Raw genomic sequence first — 20,751 nt, 5'->3', positions numbered from 1 at the left:
CATTTGTTTAGCTGACCATTGATAGCTTGCAATCGATGGCTATGCAAAAGCTGCGCGTGCTGGTCACTCTTTAGCTCCGCTCACACAGCACACCTCCAGGTGCTCGGCTGTTTTCGGAAAGACTCGGTACAGCGTATGTATCTTTTATAAATATGATAAAACTAAGACTTTTCGGAGATATGTGTCAGTTTTCTGTGTTTGTTTCCCTGTGTCACATGTTCTTTTGGTCAATTTTCCTGCCACTAGTTTGTTCCCTTGGTTACCCTGATTTGAGTTTATTAGTCCCAGCTGTGTCCTGTTAATTAGCCTCGTTTGCCCTGTATATATTCCCTGTGTTCTCCCTCAGTCTTTGTCATTGTATATGTCTTTGTACCATGTCATTATTTCACGTCTCTGTTGTGCCATATATGTTGATCTTGTGCATTTGTACATTATAGTCCTTTTGATTGGAGCTCCATTGTGTGCGTGTTTCCTACAACCACGCTGTGTGACAATATGAAGGATGCACTACTACTCTATAGGTACTTAAGATTAACATGAGATTGGCAGAAACTGTGTGTGATACCCCCCTTTAATGTTTTTGCTGTATTTTGGATCAAATAAATGAAACCTTGGTAGAAGAGACTTCATACAATTTTTTACATTAATATGGAATGCATTAGTTGAATTTGTGCATTAATGCAATCAGCAATCTTTCTCCAACAATCTTCTCTTGCTTTGGCAGCAGAGGCAGCATTACTTTGAGCTTGATCCATTTTTATATTCTTAATTATCTTCTGGTCCTCCGGAAAAATACACTGCTCTGACTCTATCCGTATGGAATGCAATTGGTTGTTCGGTGCTGATGGCACACTTTTATAATAATAGGATCAAAGCCTAAATTGACAGAGAACGTTGATGGGCTGCGTCATGGTACCAATAAACCCTGATTGCATCGGTTTGATAACTAATCCTGTAACCCTGAGTTTGTTCATCTACCATCATAGTACAGGCCCCTGGTGGCACCGGGAAGTATTTAAAAATACAAACCTATGACAACCCACTCAAAATCTCTTTGTAAAAACGTTCATTGAAAAGGACGACAGAAGAAACGGTCGTCTGACTGAGACTTATGCTTTTTATTGTTACAAAACAAATTGTGCTTTCACTGCGCTTCAAACTCAGTCCCAAAATATAACAACAAAAAATCACTGCTGCAGCTCTCCAGAGCATTCACGGTGCTCATTCTAATTTGTCTTTTGCTGTTGTAAATGTAATTTAAAGCAATTTTAAGCTCTGGAAAGGTGCTATATAAATAAAACTTATTATAACTCAAAACTCAGGGATTTTTCCATCAGCAAAAAAACAGCTTGACTGCTTGCTGAATCAGATTTCTTGGAATCTTTGGATATTCTTTAACAATAAAATAATATTTAACAAATATTGTTATAAAATAAAACAAATTTAAAATAACTATTGTTTCTCTGTAATACAATAAACCATATTATATTTAATTAAATACTTTTCTCTATTCAATTATACATATATTTTTTTGTTAACATGTCAAAATCATCCAAACTCACTGACTTTATATAAAAACTTAAATAGGAACATGTCAATCTGTCATTTCGGTATTAAAAAAAACATTAACTGATTAATTTTAACTATTACATTACTATTTCATTTTATTAAGACTCATCTATTTATTAAAAACAGGAGTCCTGCAACAGAAACAATCTTTAAAAACTTGAAAACATGTGGGCTGAAACAACTGTTCTCAAATTTAACTGATGAGGATTCGTGTCCATCAGTCTGATCCACGGCATGCTGGAGAAACTCCCAGGTGGGAAGATACTGCTTTGTGTAATTAACATTAAAAAAATTTCAGATTAAAGTGTCCCATTATGCTTTTTCAATTTTCCCTTTCATGCAGTGTGTAATATTGCTGTTTGTGAATGTACACGATCTTCAAAGTTGAATGATTAATAAAACCTAAAACTGTGTTTTAAAATGATCTGATTGTGTTTGTCTGAAAGAAGATAATCATATACATCTTCTGTAGCTTCCAAAGGGCAGTACTAATGGCACTTTTCCACTGCATGGGACAGCTTGGTATGGCTCACTTAAATAGGGATGGCTTGTGGGTGAGTAAATCGTGAAATTTTCATTTTTGGGTGAACTATCCCTTTAAGAATCAAGGGTATATAAACTTTTGAATGTGGGCATTTTTTTTTTTTTTTTTATAAATTCAGCTTCTTCTTGTGGACTTCATGTAAATATCTGTTATGTGAACGTTTATTCATGACAGTACTAAATAAAAATAACATGCAATTTTATGATCCTTATTTTATTAAAACGATTAACATCTTTGAAGATTTTGCAAGGGTTATGTAAACATTTGAGCTCAACTGTACTTAAGATATAGAGATTTTCCATTTTAAGATCAAGAAATGAGGTGACACTTCTTCAACTTTTTTCTGGTGACTTGCACTGAATAGAATCAGACAGTTCTGCATAAACTTTGTCAAACAAAAGCTGCCAATGTCTAAACTGATGTCAATCACAACTGATGGAGCACCTGCGATGGTCAGCCATTCAAATGGATTCATTGCCAAATAACAAGGAGGTGGATGCCTGTACCGACTTCTTTAATTATCATTGTATTATACACCAAAAAGATCTATGTGCAAAAATGCTTGACATGAAAGAGATTATGGATATGTCCATGAAAATCCTCTGCTAGATTCATGCAGGCTCACTTCAGAGATGGCTGTTTCTCTGAACTCCGAAGCTCTTGGAAAGGCCGAAGCAGGCTAGTTGTCATGGCAAATGAATAAACAATCTCGTCAATCTATTAGTCAAATGCAAGTCGGATAAAAGGAAGGAACTAATTCTGACAAGTCTGCGAGGGAAATGCGCTTACAATCACCCCTCACTGACTAGTTAATGAATTTGAAACTTTAAGTCCTGCCTGGTCCTCACTGACAGTGACCTGAAGTCCTCCAGAAGGCTTTTAAAAAACAAACTGTCACTGTCCTCCTGAGGAGCACTAGTAGCTCTTCTGCTTACAGCCTCCAAAGCCATTAGCATCCTTTCATCGAAAGTCTGCGCTGCTGTGTGGTCTCTTCTCTCAGAGTGCCCTGTCTGTCCCTAAATTCTGGACTGTCTCAGGCTTAATGGTCCTGCCTCTCCCTGAAGGCTGAACTTGCTTGGGCTTAATGGTCCTGCCTCTCCCTGAAGGCTGAACTTGCTTGGGCTTAATGGTCCTGCCTCTCCCTGAAGGCTGAACTTGCTTGGGCTTAATGGTCCTGCCTCTCCCTGAAGGCTGAACTGGCTTGGGCTTAATGGTCCTAGCTCTCCCTGAAGGCTGGCCTGGCTCGGGCTTAACTGCTGTGTGTGGCTGTGTCTGTATCTGTGCCTGTCTGTGTGTGTGTGTGTGTGTGTTGTTTGTGCCTGACTGTGCCTGGCCATGGCATCTTCTCTTTCTTCTGGGGTCAGGGCTTCCCTTCTGATTAATCGTTTTTTATTGGCGGTTCACAATATTAAAAAGAGCATTACCACCATCTACTTCCGAGTCCTGAGCCGTCGATGTTGCTGCGTGTTCAGCTCCTCCATCTATAGCCCAGGTCTCAGGGCTTCCCTGATGGTGGTTACAGTTTATATAGGCCAGTAAACAAGTTACAGCTGGGTTGCGTGATCAGTGCCAGCGCCCTCTGATGGCCAGGAGGGAATCACGAAGTCCATCTCTGTAACAAGCGCCATGGCCAGACACTGCTCAGCCCTGCTCCACTCCTCTTCCTCTCTGCCTCCTTCCTCCTCTGCTTTATGTATGTGTCTCTTAGTGATTTAGTGATCTTTTTCTGCACTCATGCACTAGTGGAAAATACAATAGAAAACACATTCAATATAAACTCATTACCTCAGAATAGCTTGTTTGCATGTGCTGTATATATTTAAGCCCAATGCTCTTCATGTGTTGTAGAAGAGTGGACCACTTGGCAGCCAATGAAATAAGTACACTATATTGCCAAAAGTATTGGGACACCCCTCCAAATCATTGAATTCAGCTGTTCCAATCACTTCCATGGCCACAGGTGTATAAAATCAAGCACCTAGGCATGCAGACTGCTTCTACAAACATTTGTGAAAGAATGAGTGGCTCTCAGGAGCTCAGTGAATTCAAGCATGGATAGGTTGCCACCTGTGTAATAAGTACATTTGTGAAATTTTCTCACTACTAAATATTCCACAGTCAACTATTAGTTGTATCATAAAGTGGAATCAATTGGAAACAAAAGCAACTTTGAGGGAGGTTGATGAGCAGACTGAAGTTATTACTGATAACATTAAATTCTGTATGGACACTTTGATTCCGGTAAAATATATCAGAACATATATCCAAATTCAAAACCGTGGATCAACCCACAGATAAAATATCTTTTTCATAAGAAAAAAAACTTGCCTTTAGGCAGAAGGACTTTGTGGGCCTCAAAATCATAAACCAGGATACCGAAGTGAAATTTTAAAGGCCAAGAAGGAGTATACAAATAAACTCAAGCATGATTTTGCAAATATGAAAACCAAACAGGCCTTTCATCGTGTCAGGACTCTCACTGGACAATCTATAAAACAAATTATTTGTGTGTCCGATCCTACTACTTTTGCTACTAATCTTAATTTTTATGCTTGTTTTGATACCTCTGATTTTTCAGCAGAGTTTAACGGCATTCTGGATTCTTTCTCTTTTTTCAAAAGTTGGATTATGAGTTCCTCTTAACCAAGAAGGATGTTTATTTCTAGCTCACTAAGTGAAAACAGAATAAGGCTCCTGGGCCGGATGGAATTCCAGGTCAGGTCCTGAAAAACTACACCCTGGAATTAACTCCTATTCTTCATTCTCTTTTTCTTCGATCGCTTTGTACTTCACTGATACCGGTTATATGGAAAACATCAACTGTTATTCTTGTTCATAAAAAATATCATCCATCCGAGTTAAATCATTACAGGCCTGTGTCTTTAACATCGATCATAATGAAATGTTCCTTCACACCCACCCCTCCTGCAGGAAGGAAAGAAATTACCTGACTGAGCATGTTCGGGGGTTCTTCTGATGAGAAGAACAGGTTCCACTTCAATGCATAGAGATGCCTTGTAGAACGAGCTCTAGTGGAAGAGATAGTGTCTACAATCGACTGGGATAGATACCTAGAACCTCCGCGTTCAGTCCAGGGACCAAATATGGAGTTTCCTGAGGGTGCCGCGTCTCTGAGTCAGATGGTCCTTCCTCAGAGGAATGGGCCAGTGTGGTAGATTTTTCCCTACGCACCTGACTTAGTTAAACCTGGGTGTCCCAGACACCATAAACAAATAAACCTGGGTGTCCCTGACACCATCAACCAAAACTGGGTGTCCCTGACACCATAAAACCAATAAATTTATACGCTACTGAGCGTACTTCAGTACCTGTTTGAGTCGGCCGACGTCTTGGCCTGTTTTGGGGCACTATCACCTGATACTAAGCTCTTTACTGCCCTACAAAGCAAAAAGGCAGTAACTACGCAGAGTGCAGAACTGAGAAAAATGACTTAAAAGTTATCCTGTCATCCAGCCTAAGTAGTTGTAGGTAGATTATTGGACATGTTGCTGTTATGTTACTTTATATTAGCTTATTCTTTGTACATATCAAGCCTCATATTTAATTTGATATTTTACCCCTATTTTGCAGTTACTGTATTATTGATTTGTATTACTTACCAAAAACATGACACCATACCAAGAAAAAAGGCAGTAACTACAGATTCTCCAAAAACTATTTTGCCACAACTTGGGCTATGGGTGTCTTAGATACACTGTATTTGAAATAATTGGAACCATTTGATTTCCTGAACATGGATATACCAAACCCAAACTAATTTGACCATTTTAGGTCAATATTTTCCACCCGGAAGCTGTTCTGGTGCTGAAACGGCTGCTTAAAGTCTCACATTGCTAAGCTGTATCAAGGTCCAAATGGGGACCATTTATTTTAGGACCACATTATTATTTGTGAGTATTAGATTAATGTGTGTCTGGGGGTGTTTCTGTATCTGTAATGTAGTATTTGCTATACCTACAAATCACATTAATGTTAAAGCACTCCAAAAAAACTTTTCTTTGGAGCAATATAGGCAAGTTAAACTCCAATTCAACAGAGCAAAACAAAATAATTGTGTCTAAGTGTTTCTAAGGCTTTTTTAAACTCTTAGGATGATAATTAAGATAAACAAGTTGATTTTATACGGTGCAGTATCTGTTTCAGTAGGTTTATAAAAGTACTGAATGAAATGAATACATGGGACAGATATTTCAAATTAGTAAACATACATTTAATAATAGATTGTATATAGATTACAGATTATATATATATATATATATATATATATATATATATATATATAAATATATATATATATATATATATATATATATATATATATATATATATATATATATATATACACATATATATACACATATATATATATATATATATATATATATATATATATATATGACAAAATAATGCATGAATTAGGCTAACACAATAATAAATTAATAATTTTGCACCCTCAATGAAAATAAAAATAAAGCCAACACACAAAAACGCAACCTGGCTTCATATTTACATTAGGCCTACAATAATAGGATAAAACATAGAAGCTTGCAGTCATGCAGAGGGACAACATTTTAATATAATTTAGGGGAATCCAAATTAAACATAATTTTATATTCAGAAGAAGAAGCCGTGCAATAAATAAATGCTTAGGAACAGGAACCAATGTGTTTGAGTCTGAGAGCTAAGGGGGGAGAGGGAGGGGGCATAAATACCTGCGGAAGTTTGTTTTTTGTTGAAAGCATGGATGCTTACTAAAGAGAAAGATGTCAGTTTTGCTCACAACTCGCTAACTGCTCTAAACAGCGGACATAGTCTTTAAACAGCGGCTGTGAAGAGAGTGTGTTTTAAGTTGAACACCTGTCACGTTACACTGATAGCTGTGTTTATGGACAGTTATATTCTCCTGCTGGACAACAACGCAGGTAAGCAAAGCTATTTAAAACATCGCCTGTTAATTAGCATAATGCTATCAGAATGGACCTCTGAGAGGAAGTCCCGCCCTGGCAGCTGACAAGTGCTTATATTGTGATAGCCGAGCCTCTTAATGTTTAATCTGTCACTGTTACTTACCATTCTCCGGGTATTTTCTTTTCAACGCCAGTTCGACCATTTTCTTTCCTTGGCTTTGTGCCATCTCAAACAAAATGTGTGTGAAGTTAGAAGGGTGAAATCGCAAATGTAAAAACCGTCCCGCGACTCGCGAGGATGCCGCGAAATCAGCTGTGTGTGTTCACCATGGAAACAGTAACTTCACTGCGCAGCAACACGGTTATTTTTTGTTAGGTAAAACATAACAAGAATACAGTAATGGATGTTACTGTACTTATGCTTTGTTTCACTAGGGCTTTTTGCAGTTACTGTACAAACAACTACCATTTTTCTCCAAAACGACACACATTTCAGATAAGATGTTTTGTCACATAACAAAGGATGCCTTGAATGTCATGAAAATGACAATAACTAATTTTTGACCAAAAATGCAGTTACTGCCTTTTTGCTTTGTAGGGCAGTTTAGTGCTCCTCACCACTAAACACTATCACTATAGTATGGAAAGAGTTCTCTAGTGCTTAGGTTTGCTGCAGCCTAAAAACCAGACAGACTCCAGTCTATGCCTCAGAATATGCTTTAATCAAGGCCGGGAGAGTTCTCATCATTCCAGAGAATCTCTCTCCGAACAAAGAACTAAAACAGGTTTTATAGGATTTCAGGTACACTTCATAGTCAGTATGGCATGATCTATTACTCATTATCATCAGTCTCAATATGATTGGTTTAGATTTAAGAAAAACATCTCAGTTCCTCTGTCCCGCTTACTGCCGGAGTAAATTTAGATTAGAACAACTGAATCACAAGATCATCAAAAAATGTCTCAGGGTTAATAGTTCAGATTACTCAATAGGTTAAAACAACCTCTCAAAGACTATTTTTTATCTCCAGAAGGATGCTGTCTAGCCAGCACAGCAGAATGTTTCTGAATCAGAACACTCAGTCCTAGTGACTGTTTCTCTATTTCTAAGTTAGATTATTATTATTAGGCCTGCAGAAGAAAAGAAATGTTAGTTCATTATTAATTAGTTAAAAAATTCCATCACACCAGGCAGGTGCTGTTGCGAAGAGCATCAGTTCAGGAAATCAGGTCTGGTTGGGCCAATAGGGTGCAACTAGCAGGACCTGCTCCTCATCCTCCCTGACTTTGCAGAACAGTTGTGCAAAGAGGCTCACTGGGAGAAAAGCATATTTGTGAAGATCCAGGGGCCAACTGTGTGCCAGTGTGTCTGTGCCAAGAGTGCCCTCTGTCAGGGAGTAGAACAACTGGCAATAGGCTGTGTTCAGGGAGGCAAACAGATCTATCTGTGTGGCCCCGAAATGCTGCCAAATCAGCTGGAACCCTGGGGATGGAGTCTCCATTCACCTGGTACGCTGTCTGGTTGACCGAGTCCAGTTACACATCAAGATAAAAGATCCTCTGCAAAGGGGCAAGTTTGCTCTTGTCCCAGTTGACCCAAAGACCCAACCAGCTGAGGTGCGCTAGATCCCTGTGTTTGCACAGTTGATCTCGCGAGTGAGCTAGAATGAGCCAGTCGTCGAGATAATTGAGAATGCGAACGCCATGTTACTTGAGGGGAACAATGGCCACCTCCAACTTCTGTCTGCTGCAAGCACTGCACATCAAGCCTGCTGCTGTTCCAGAAATCTCTCAATCATTTTGAAAGTGGACCCCCATCTTGTCACTACATCATGAATGAGTGATTTTTTCAGGAATGTTCAGGATTGCCCAATTCTTCTTCAATTCTCTTTATTTTCCAGCTGTGAGAGAATCCCTGTACATGATGCCTGCATGCTCGTACAGCTGAGTCAACTCTCTAAATTTTGAGCACTTTGCCTATAGCTAGATTTAGGTTATGGCCAAAACAGCCAAGCCAAACACGGGGCAACCCTTGAAATGCTTTTCTCATGTTAGTTGCATTGTCTGTTATGATTCTACACAAATGGTCCTTTGTGATGTTCCACTCCTGCAGCATGTTTTCAAAGAATTCAAAGATGTTGTCAGCTGTGTGGTCCTCTAGAAAGAAAAAAAAAAAACAGCTTTGAGGCAGAAGGACTTCAATTCCCAATCTGGAGAGAGGAAATGCACTGTGAAGCTGATATATGGTTCTCCACTACCATCACTGCTGGTCCAAACATCAGTAGTTGCAGAAAACCACACCCCTCAAAGATTAAGTCTGATATTATGGAGAAGGTTTGTGATGAGATATACAAGTATAAATCTTATCCCAGCAGTGCAAACTTCTGTGAAGTTTGAGGCACGTATCAAGAAACACCCTTGCTTAGCAGAAAAAGGATCCTTTAATGAGTGCTATGGGTGGACACAGAGACTTTAAATGAAGATGGGTAACCTACGCACACAGTTGAAAAGTCTTGGATGCCCTGAGTATTTGGTAAATTCTCTGAAAACCAAAGCCTCAGACCATGCTTTTCCAGCAAAAAAAAAAATGTTAAACGACCTAAATGTGTTGAGGCCAATCATATCCCATCCCTACGTGCTGGAGAGACATCAGCAAACCTTGAAATTGAGCGCCTGGCACTTTTAAAGGAAGTGAAGAAAAGAAACAATGCATTGACAATCAGAGAAAAAATGACAAAGACGTTTGCTTTACGCAGAAAAGAGATTGTGGAAAACCAACCTAGTGTTCAAGACCTGCAAGAACAAATAGCCAACAATCAAACAGCAATGAACCCCAGATGCTGTGGTGCAAACGACCGGGAGCAGTCGGGTAAACAGAATTCCCAACACTCATCCTGAGTGTGCGATCCAACAGGTGATGCACTCAGTGAAACACAAACCCTAACCGGGGAGTACAACAACAACAACGTATTCATATATAGAGGCCGGAAAAGCCTGCTATCATAGAGAACAGGTGTAACCTGTGGCAGCACAAATACGCTCACAAAAGAAATGAAGGTTTTTGATGAAAACATTCCAGGTTTATTCTCCTTATAGTGGACTTCACAGGCCTCCAGATGGTTGAAGTTCAAAATTACAGTTTCAGTGCAGCTTCAAAGGGCTTTAAACGATACCAGACAAGGAATAAGGGTCTTATCTAGCGAAACGATTGGGTCATTTTCGAAAAAAATACAACTGTATATGCGTTATATAAACAAATGATTGCCTTGTACATGCTTCTGCTTTCCGTATTCTTCAAAGTTTATGCTGTATGTCCTACGCCTTTCCTATTCTACTTCTACGTTCTACGAACGCGGTGCCAGTTCCGTTTTTTTTTTTTTCATAAGTAGAATAGGGAAGGCGAAAATTTAAGTTAAAATTTATAGTGATTTAAAAAAAACAATTTTTTTAAACAAAATTAGAAATCCAAATGAATGAGTAAAATATAAGTTACATAGAATAATCAAATGTCTAGTTTAATTTATTATATAAATGACCAAAAATCAATTGCAATTCTGAAATTCAAGGTGATACAATGGAGTCAGATAAATACTTAAATGGAATTAAATGACTTTGCGTAAAGACGAAGCCACACCACTGGATACCGACTTTTGGCCAGTTGGGTGGACCTTATACAGGGTTGAGTAAAACATGTTAGACAGTTAATGCTAATTAAAAATTGTAAGTTTAAAACTAGTTAAAGCCATGGTTACTGTAGACCTTGAGTTTGTACATTTCAATGGACACTGCAAGCTTGAACTGGAAAGCAGGAATAAAAAAGGTTTTAGAGAAATACATTTAATAATCTAAATGTTATCAACATTATGACACTTTGATATATTTAATGTTAATATGTTATATGATTGTGGTGTTTATCAAATATTACATTATTTCTTACTATAGAAACATGGGATGTGTGCATATATTTAAAAAAAAATACTTGGAAGATCAATTTTCCTCATTCATGGAAAGTTTTAGTGACAAGTAATGTATAAAATGCATCACTGATTGATTATAACATTTTTTATAAGCTGTCTATTTAATCAGGATTTACTTGTCCTTCACTTCATATTTCTCTTTTTATTATTTTGATGTACTGTAAATGGAATTCAACTTTTTCTGCCTTTCAGACCTGATGGAAGACAGCGAGGAGAGTGAAGAACTGAGTGAAGTGGAGGATGAACTTTTCAAACCTGGAGAAAAACCTTTGAGTCGCTCAAAGACTAAAAAGACGTTTCTAAAGAAAAGAGCCAAGAAATCTACAACCTGCACTCAGTGTGGAAAGAGTTTCAATACAAAACAATGTCTTGAAGTTCATATGAGGGTTCATACTGGAGAGAGGCTATTCACATGTGATCAGTTTCACACAATCAGTACACCTTAAGGGACACATGATGATCCACACTGGAGAAAAGCCATTTGCCTGTGGTCAGTGTGAAAAGAGATGTTCGACCAAACAAAATCTTGAGCTTCACATGAAAGTTCATACTGGAGAGAAGACCTTCACATGTGATCATTGTGAAAAGAGATTTTTGAACAAACAGAATCTTAAGATTCACACAAGAGTTCATACTGGAGAGAAGCCATTCATGTGTGATAAGTGTGAAAAGAGATTCGCAAATAAATATAATCTAGATCTTCACAAGAGAGTTCATACTAGAGAGAAGCCCCATGCATGTCACCAGTGTGGGAAGAGTTACACACAACCAGCACACCTTAAGGAACACATGAGGATCCACACCGGAGAGAAGCCATTCAAGTGTGATCAGTGTGAAAAGAGATTCCAGTACAAACAAAGTCTTGTGCTTCACATGAGAGTTCATACTGAAGAGAAGCCATTCACATGTGATCAATGTGGAAAGAGTTTCACATATAAAAATAATCATGATGACCACATGAGGATCCATTCTGGAGAGAAGCCATTCACATGTGATCAATGTGGGAAGAGTTTCGCACAATCATATCACCTTAAAGGACACATGAGGATCCACTCTGGAGAGAAGCCATTCACATGTGATCAATGTGAAAAGAGATTTTCGAACAAACAATGTCTTAAGCTTCACATGAGAGTTCATACTGGAGAAAAGCCATTCGCATGTGATCAATGGGGCAAAACATTTCTTACGGCATCACACCTGAAGACAAATCTGACAGTTCATACGAAGAAGCCACATTCATGTTCTCAATGTGGAAAGAATTTTTCACTGCTGCAAAGTTTAAAAGCACATGAGAAAATACATACTGGTGTGAGAGAGTACATGTGCTTTGAGTGTAAGAAGACTTTCCTTTCAGCAAACTGTTTGAAACTGCACCAGAGAATTCACACTGGAGAGAAACCTTACAAGTGTTCACACTGTGACAAGAGATTCACTCAGTCAGTAAATCTGAAAACACATGAGAGTATTCACTCTGGAGAGAAGCTGCACATGTGTGATCAGTGTGGAAAGAGATTTGCTATTAAAAGTTACCTGAAGATACACATGAAGACCCATACAGTGGAGAAACCACATCACCCCAGTTTGAAATCACGGTAAGCGGTTCATCTTTATGTGATGAGAAACTTCTATGCAATCACAGTTAATCAGGGTTGCCTAGGTGGAAAAAAAGTACACGTCTATAATGTACTTAAAGCGCTCTATTTTTGTCCACTAATTTTGTACTTAATATACTAAAAATTCTTCTTTAGTACTTCTTAAGATAATCTTAAGATCATCTAAGTGTACTCAACTGTGCTATTTTGAGACACCGTGAACTAAAATGTGCTTTTAATATACTATCTCTGTATTTTAAAAATGTATTTAGTTACCACTTGTTGAACCACTATGGGTTGTTCTTAAGATTACCTTAAGAAGTACAAAATTAGTGAGTGAAAATATAGCACTTAAAGTACATTAAAGAAATGTTCTTTTTTTTTTTTTTTCACCTGGGTGATTCTGGTCAGGACTCGGATGGGAAACTTCCTATTAAAACTGGGCTGTTGCTGGAAGAGGTATTAGTGAGGCCAGCAGGGGGTGGGTCTCATGGGCCAGAGTTGAGAATCCCTGCTATGTGGTCATTAAAATCCCATGGCACTTCTCGTAAAGAGTAGGGTGTAACCCCGGTGTCCTGGAAAAAAATTCCCTCCATTTGCCTCTTATCAATTATGGCTTATAAGCACTATATAAACAGTCACGATGAGTGACAGGACATTTTGTTGGTTGATTAGAGAATTTTTTTTTTTTCTTTTTTTTTTACAAGTTTACAACTAACACTGAACCACAATTCAAATACTGAGCAAGCAAACTCATTGGCTCCAGAAGCAAGGGTTTAATCAGCTTGTGCCGTGTAGGAAATTTTGTTGCATGTCAAATTACATGTCACGCCTGCATCATCTAGAGCAGGGATGGACAACTCCGGTCCTTGAGGGCCAGTGTCCTGCAGAGTTTATCTCCATCCCTGATAAAAACTCACTTGCCTATAACTTTCTACTAATCCTAAAGACCTTGATTAGCTGGTTCAGGTGTGTTTGATTAGGGTTGGAGCTAAATTCTGCTGGACACTGGCCCTCCAGGACCGGAGTTGTCCATCCCTGATCTAGAGTTTTATGACCAAACTGGTGATTTATAACACAAATCATCTTCATGACATTAAAATGCATCATAATCATGCACAGCAGTTGTCGACCTGGAGTGTGTTTCCCGTTAGTCAGTTATGGTCATAAATCCCATTGAACTCTATTGGTAACAATGGAAGTTGCGACCATAGTTCGCTGTGGGAAACGCACTCCAGATTGGATGGGATTAAACTATTGAACTCATCAGTGATTTTGACTTTAGGTGTTACTTTTCATTTCACATTAGTCTGTCATTTAAAATCTCACATGATTTAATGTTTCTTTTAGACCTGATGGATATGAACAAAAAAAGGAAAAACAAGGCAAAAAAATCTGTCACCTTCAGTGTAAAAATAAAAAAAATCACATGTAAATCAAGGCTGAAGATTCACATGAGAGTTAACACTGGAAAGAAACGGATTTTGCTCTGAAATTGCATCTACCTTCTGAAGAAAGACCATTTAACTATGATCAGTGTGGTAAACATCGGGCATCAGTCCTGAAGAATCACTGAAAGGTTCACACAAAGGAGAAGATTCATTCATAACATTACAGCAGTGTGTGTTAAATATGCAAGAGTCATTGACTACAGATGATGAACTGAAAGAGCACCAGAGAAAAAAAAATTGTAAATTGTTTACACTACGATGAGATGAAATCTGTAAGGAACTATGGAAACGCATGAAAGGATTCACACCGGAGAGAAACCACATCTGAGTTTTATCAGTCAAGAGTTTGTTAAAGTCCCCGTGAACTGGAAGTTGCAAATGACTTTTCTCCCGTGTTGTGATGTATTTCCAAGTAAACAGAATATTGAATAGAGGGAAGGGTTTCACTTTAGCGCTCACTTTAGGTTTTCACTTTAACCGTTGCAGAGAAGTGGTTTATACGTTTCAACCCATGCCGTCAAAACTGACATCAGTAACTTTTCAGATTTTGATTAAAGATTACCACGAAAAACAATTTTTTTCAGTGTATTAACTTGCATGGATTAATTGTTCACCACAAGACTAGTAATAACAAAGTGAACAGGGTCAATTTTGATTTCATGCTGACACTAATGTTCAACTTTAATTCTAAGTTCACTTTTATGAAGGGAAGTAGTCATTTTTTAAATGAACTCAATATTCTTGTGCTTCCATAGTTCAGAAAGCCTGAATCTGATATTATTTTTTAACTCATTCTTCATTGTTTTTTTATTAGAACAACTAATTTCTCTTCCTGCAAGATATACTTAATGTAGCTTTGAAACTGGCCTTTGCTGATGATTTGGCAGTCTTTGTTTTCACCTTTTCTTCTTTTTGTATCTGCTTCAATCAATGATTGATTAAACTCATGACTCCTTTTATATAACTCATTGTTATTGTCAGTTTTATTTTACACTGGTTCTGCTTGCATCAGAAATAGTTTTAGTCTGAAAGCCATGAAGTTGTCTAGCATATTTGCTTTTTGAACTTTCCAAGTTTTTATTTTCTCAATAGTTTTTGAATGCCTAATAAATTTTCACCTTACACATGACTGACATTTAAATAAGATAGTTGTCTGTCTACATTATTAAGTTTCACCTTTGATATCCAGTATCATATACATTTCAAATAGTTTTTTCTAGTCCATTATATATTCCATTCAAACCGTGAGACTTCATGAGATCAGAACAATCACTATGAACTTTAAACAAGTTTCCAATAAAATTATTAAATGTGATTGTGTTCATGTTTATAGACGTTTTGAATGGTATTTAGTATCTACACTAAAAATTAGAAAGTTAACTTAATGCTTTTAAATTTTTTTGAATTTACTCCATTTTAGTGGTTGAAGTTGTGCCAAAAAATTTTTTAAAGTTCACTAAATTATACCTGAAGCGGACATGAAGCTCCGTAAACTCAAAAAAGCTTTGCTGCTGTGAGGTCGGCTGGTTCCTCCAAGGGCCAGGCAAGGGGTTGTCTTGCAACCTCCTCTTCAGCAGGCGGTAGCGGCAAGTCACATCTCTGAGGGCCCCACTTAGTCTGTCAACCCGCTTTCTGAGGTCTGCCGCCTTGCCCTGGACCCATTTTTTGAGCTTTGAACAGATATGTATAGGCTGCACATCACTGAAAACACTAAAGGTACTCATTAATTGAAATTAGTTATTTTGGCATTTTCAAAACGATTTCTGTCTTCCGGTTTGAAAATCAAAGTCAGAGCAATGTCACAAAATCTGACATCTTGTACTACCAGCAAGATCCGGAGTGCTGATTGGCTCTAGTATGGGCTGGTCGAACATGCTACATGCAATACAAAGAAAGGATTTTTAGAAAGCTTGGCCAACTGAAAAGTATGAACATGAAAAGTATGAGCATGTACAGCACTCAATACTTAGTTGGGGCTCCTTTTGCCTGAATTACGGTATCAATGTGGCGTGGCATGGAGTCAATTAGTCTGTGGCACTGCTCAGGTGTTATGAGAGCCCAGGTTGCTCTGATAGTGGCCTTCAGCTCTTTTGTATTGTTGGGTCTGGCATATCACATTTTCCTCTTCACAATACCCCATAGACTTTCTATGGGGTTAAGGTCAGGTGAGTTTGCTGGCCAATTAAAAACAGGGATACCATGGTCCTTAAACCAGGTACTGGTAGCTTTGGCACTGTGTGCAGGTGCCAAGTCCTGTTGGAAAATGAAATCTGCATCTCCATAAAGTTGGTCAGCATCAGAAAGCATGAAGTGCTCTAAAACTTCCTGGTATACAGCTGCGTTGACCTTGTACCTCAGAAAACACAGTGGACCAACACCAGCAGATGACATGGCACCCCAAACCATCACTGACTGTGGAAACTTTACACTGGACCTCAAGCAACGTGGATTGTGTGCCTCTCCTCTCTTCCTGCAGACTCTGGGACCCTGATTTCCAAAGGAAATGCTAAATTTACTTTCATCAGAGAACATAACTTTGGACCACTCAGCAGCAGTCCAGTCCTTTTTGTCTTTAGACGCTTCTGATGCTGTCTGTTGTTCAAGAGTGGCTTGACACAAGGAATGCGACAGCTGAAACCCATGTCTTGCATATGTCTGTGCGTAGTGGTTCTTGAAGCACTGACTCCAGCTGCAGTCCACTCTTTGTGAATCTCCCCCACATTTTTGAATGGGTTTTGATTCACAATCCTCTCCAGAGTGCTGTTATCCCTATTGCTTGTACACTTTTTTTTCTACCACATCTTTTCCTTCCCTTTGCCTCTATATTAATGTGCTTGGACACAGAGCTCTGTGAACAGCCAGACTCTTTTGCAATGACCTTTTGTGTCTTGCCCTCCTTGTGCAAGGTGTCAATGGTTGTTTTTTGGACAATTGTCGAGTCAGCAGTCTTCCCCATGATTGTCTAGCCTACAGAACTAGACTGAGAGACCATTTAAAGGCCTTTGCAGGTGTTTTGAGTTAATTAGCTGATTAGAGTGTGACACCAGGTGTCTTCAATATTGAACCTTTTCACAATATTCAAATTTTCTGAGATACTGATTTGGGGATTTTCTTTAGTTGTCAGTTATGATCATCAAAATTAAAAGAAATAAACATTTGAAATATATCAGTCTGTGTGTAATGAATGAATATAACATACAAGTTTCACTTTTTGAATGGAATTAGTGAAATAAATCAACTTTTTGATGATATTCTAATTATATGACCAGCACCTGTAAGTGTGGCAGTCTGTTATCAAAAACTCAACAGCGTCAATTATGGCAACAAATAAAATGGACTACGCCACCCCGGAAATTGGCCGGGGACCCACGAAATGCAACTGCCACCAGAAGCTCTTACCTCTAGGACAAACACTGCGCACCAGAAATTACGTAAACTCCCGAGATCCCGAATGATGCGCTTCCTTAGATGTCAGACTCATCCCTTTTTATACCAGTGGAATGTACCATTTCGCCCTCATTAACCAAAAATGGTTGATTGCATCACCACATAAAGAATAAATATTCAGTGAAAATTAAAAACAAGCTCGTCCCTTATTTGACCTTTTGACCCCCGAACAAGGTTGTAGGACTGCCAAACTTTTCTGCAGTGACAACTCATCCAAGAGTTCACAAAAGACCCCACAATAACATCCAAAGAACTGCAGGCCTCACTTGCCTCAGTTAAGGTCAGTGTTCATGACTCCACCATAAGAAAGAGACTGGGCAAAAATGGCATGCATGGCAGAGTTCCAAGATGAAAAGCGCTGCTGAGCAAAAAGAACATAAATGCTCAGTTTTGCCAGAAAACATCTTAATGATCCCCAAGACTTTTGGGAAAATACTATGTGGACTGAGGAGACAAAAGTTGAAATTTTTGGAAGGTGTATGTCCCATTTAAATCTGGCATAAAAGTAACACAGCATTTCAGAAAAAGAACATCATACCAACAGTAAAATATGGTGGTGGCAGTGTGATGGTCTGGGGCTGTTTTGCTAAAAATGAAGAAAATGTTCTAAAAGTGGAAGTAAATTGCCTAACGAGTGTTTAATAATGATGAAAATCATTTACACTCTTATTATTGCATCCTGTTAAATTATTTTTTTTTAATCTTTTTTTTTTGCATGTGGGATACCATGAAAATAAACATTAGTTCAATAGCTTACCATTCTACCAGTTTTCACATTTGATATTATAACAGTGATAAGAATTAAACTTGCATTGACTCAGAAGTATGTCCTTTTGTCATGTGCTGTTGCCATGGTGAATCGTAATATCGGAGCTCCATTGATGACGGCTTTTCATAGTCGTGGTGCACGCGCTTTACTCAGCCAACCTACTCAGATTTGATTGAACTAACTCAATTCAACTCAAAGAGTTTTCCATTCAAGTTCTAACTCAGAGTTGGTTGAACCTCCTTATTGAAACGAGCCCCTGGAAGACTTGCTGTGATAAATGGAACCATGAATTCTGCTGTCTACCAAAAAATCCTGAAGGACAGTGTTCGGCCATCTGTTCGTGACCTCAAGCTAAAGTGAACTTGGGTTCTGCAGCAGGACAATGATCCAAAACACACCAGCAAGTCCACCTCTGAATGGCTAAAGAAAACAAAATAAATTTTTGGAGTGGCGTAGTCAAATTCCGAAGCTCAATCCTATTGAGATGCTGTGGCATGACCGGTTCATGCTTGAAAACCCTCAAATGTGGTTGAATTACAACAATTCTGCAAAGATGAGTGGGCCTAAATTCCTCCACAGCGCTGTAATGCTGCGTTCACAACAAACGCGTCTGGGGCGTCTGATTTACATGTTAAGTCAATGTGAACGAGCATCTAGACATCCTGCGGCGCGAATTAAGCATCTAGCGCGGCGCGAACCAGCCGTTGAGGTACGAATGGCACGGCGCAGATTGAACGCTCACGCGTCTGACGCCCGCTTCGCAGCGCGTTAACGAATCAGGGACTCTGCTTTGGTATTCACGTGTTTATGACGTGATCAGGGGTGGAGACCAGAACAAAGATGGAGGACAAATTAATAGTCACTGTGTGTGGCCACCCTGAGCTCTATGATGTGTCATATTTTTATCGAGACAGGAATAAAAAGGACCTTGCCTGGAAGAGGATAAGCGAGGAAATTGGACAATCTAGAAAGTTGTAAAACGCTTTGCATGATTTTAGCCGTTGATACTAGCCCGCCTGCTAGCTAGAAAAAGCCGTCCGGCATAACTGAGCTAAATTGCCGCTACTAGTTTCCAACTGACGAGATGATGTGTTTATTCAGAGGATCTGTGCAGAACGAGATGGAAGTCTGAGGGACACATATTTGAAAGAGAGGAGAAAGGAGACAGTGAAAAGAAGTGGGTCAGCAGCAGAGTCAGCCAAAATGTGGAAGTACTCTGTGGTCCTGTCCTTCCTCGACCCCTTGAGCGGGAATATAGAGAGTAGCGACAGGGATGAGCAGACCCCGCAGGGTTTGACCACCCAGATCAGGCAGAAGCAGCAGGGCTATCGGAGACAAGAGGTGTGTTGACAAGTGTAGCCACACAGAAAAACTATTGTGTATTATTATATTCCAGGTGAACAACGAAAGGATCTCTCTAGCCAGTGCAATATGCAAATGTTTTGTATTAAATATGTATTATTGTCATGATAGAGCCAGCTGATTTTTTGGAAGGCAGTGAGCCTGGGTCCCCTCCACCAGAGCCCGAGTCCTGCTGCTGCTTCTCCTGCTCAGGCTGGCCCATCATCTTCAGCTGCTGTACCCACAGGTGTGTACAGGCATTTATTAATTTGCAGACATGCTTCCAATAAACAGTATTAATTTCTGCTCAATAGAGTAGAGTTTTTGCTCATTTGAACTGCCAGACTTATTTGAGATTTTTAATACTAAAAATGTCACAGTCTTGTTTTGTTTTCAGTTAACCTTTTCTGTGAACATCTTAAAATCAGGTTTCAGCTTTCAACGTTCTCATTGCACCATTTTCTTTACAGTACCACCAACGAGGAGGAGGAGAAGGCCCCGGGAGGAGCCCATTAATTTTGAGAAGGAGCTGTTGGCAGCACTGAAGTCTGCTTCCGTCCCTGCAGAAGTTGAAGAAGGAATTTGTCAAATTTCAAATTCATAAATTAATTTATGAAAGCAGCACTGTTCTGCTTAACTTGGAGACATTGGAGCCTAAAGAGTAGGTGTTTTTTAATTAAATGAGGCAGCAATCTCTGCAGGGAATGAAACAGACTTTGTCTCCTTTCTCCTCTGTCATTTGTGTCCCTCTTCCAATGCATGGTCCTTTTTATTCCTGTCTCACATGTAAATAGTTCAAATGTTATTTTTATATTATTAAAGTTATTATTAATGTTAACTTGTCATTTTTATGTTTTTATTAATTCTATATTTGTAGTGACCAAAGGTTTGGTGTGGTACACAACAGAGTAAACCATTATATTTCTCATAGGAAACATTATTTCCAGTAATTTTATTTATTCAGTAAGATTAGATTACTGTGTTTTTGCAATATGACATACAACAAATGTTTGCCATAAGTATAGCAAGACAACAATTTTTTTTTTTTTTTTTAAACAGACCTGTGCAAAAAATTATTTAAGTTGTACTATTTATCATGTTTTAATCACTTCACCTTATCAGCTATTGTGGAC

The 20,751-nt window shown here is 38.7% G+C and overlaps 1 protein-coding gene across 1 annotated transcript; it reads left to right on the top strand.

The window, feature by feature from the left end:
* The first annotated feature begins 11,471 nt into the window (after window positions 1–11,471).
* LOC137004999 (gastrula zinc finger protein XlCGF57.1-like) lies at window positions 11,472–19,627 on the top strand. The gene is made up of 3 exons (XM_067365744.1): window positions 11,472–12,214; window positions 12,380–12,610; window positions 19,381–19,627. The coding sequence occupies exons 1-3, from the start codon at window positions 11,472–11,474 to the stop codon at window positions 19,625–19,627; spliced, it is 1,221 nt and encodes a 406-aa protein (XP_067221845.1).
* Window positions 19,628–20,751: the final 1,124 nt, after the last annotated feature.

This window comes from Chanodichthys erythropterus, chromosome 3, assembly GCF_024489055.1.
Source record: "Chanodichthys erythropterus isolate Z2021 chromosome 3, ASM2448905v1, whole genome shotgun sequence".
Taxonomy (NCBI): Eukaryota; Metazoa; Chordata; class Actinopteri; order Cypriniformes; family Xenocyprididae; genus Chanodichthys; species Chanodichthys erythropterus.
This window is presented reverse-complemented; position numbering and strand designations above follow the sequence as displayed.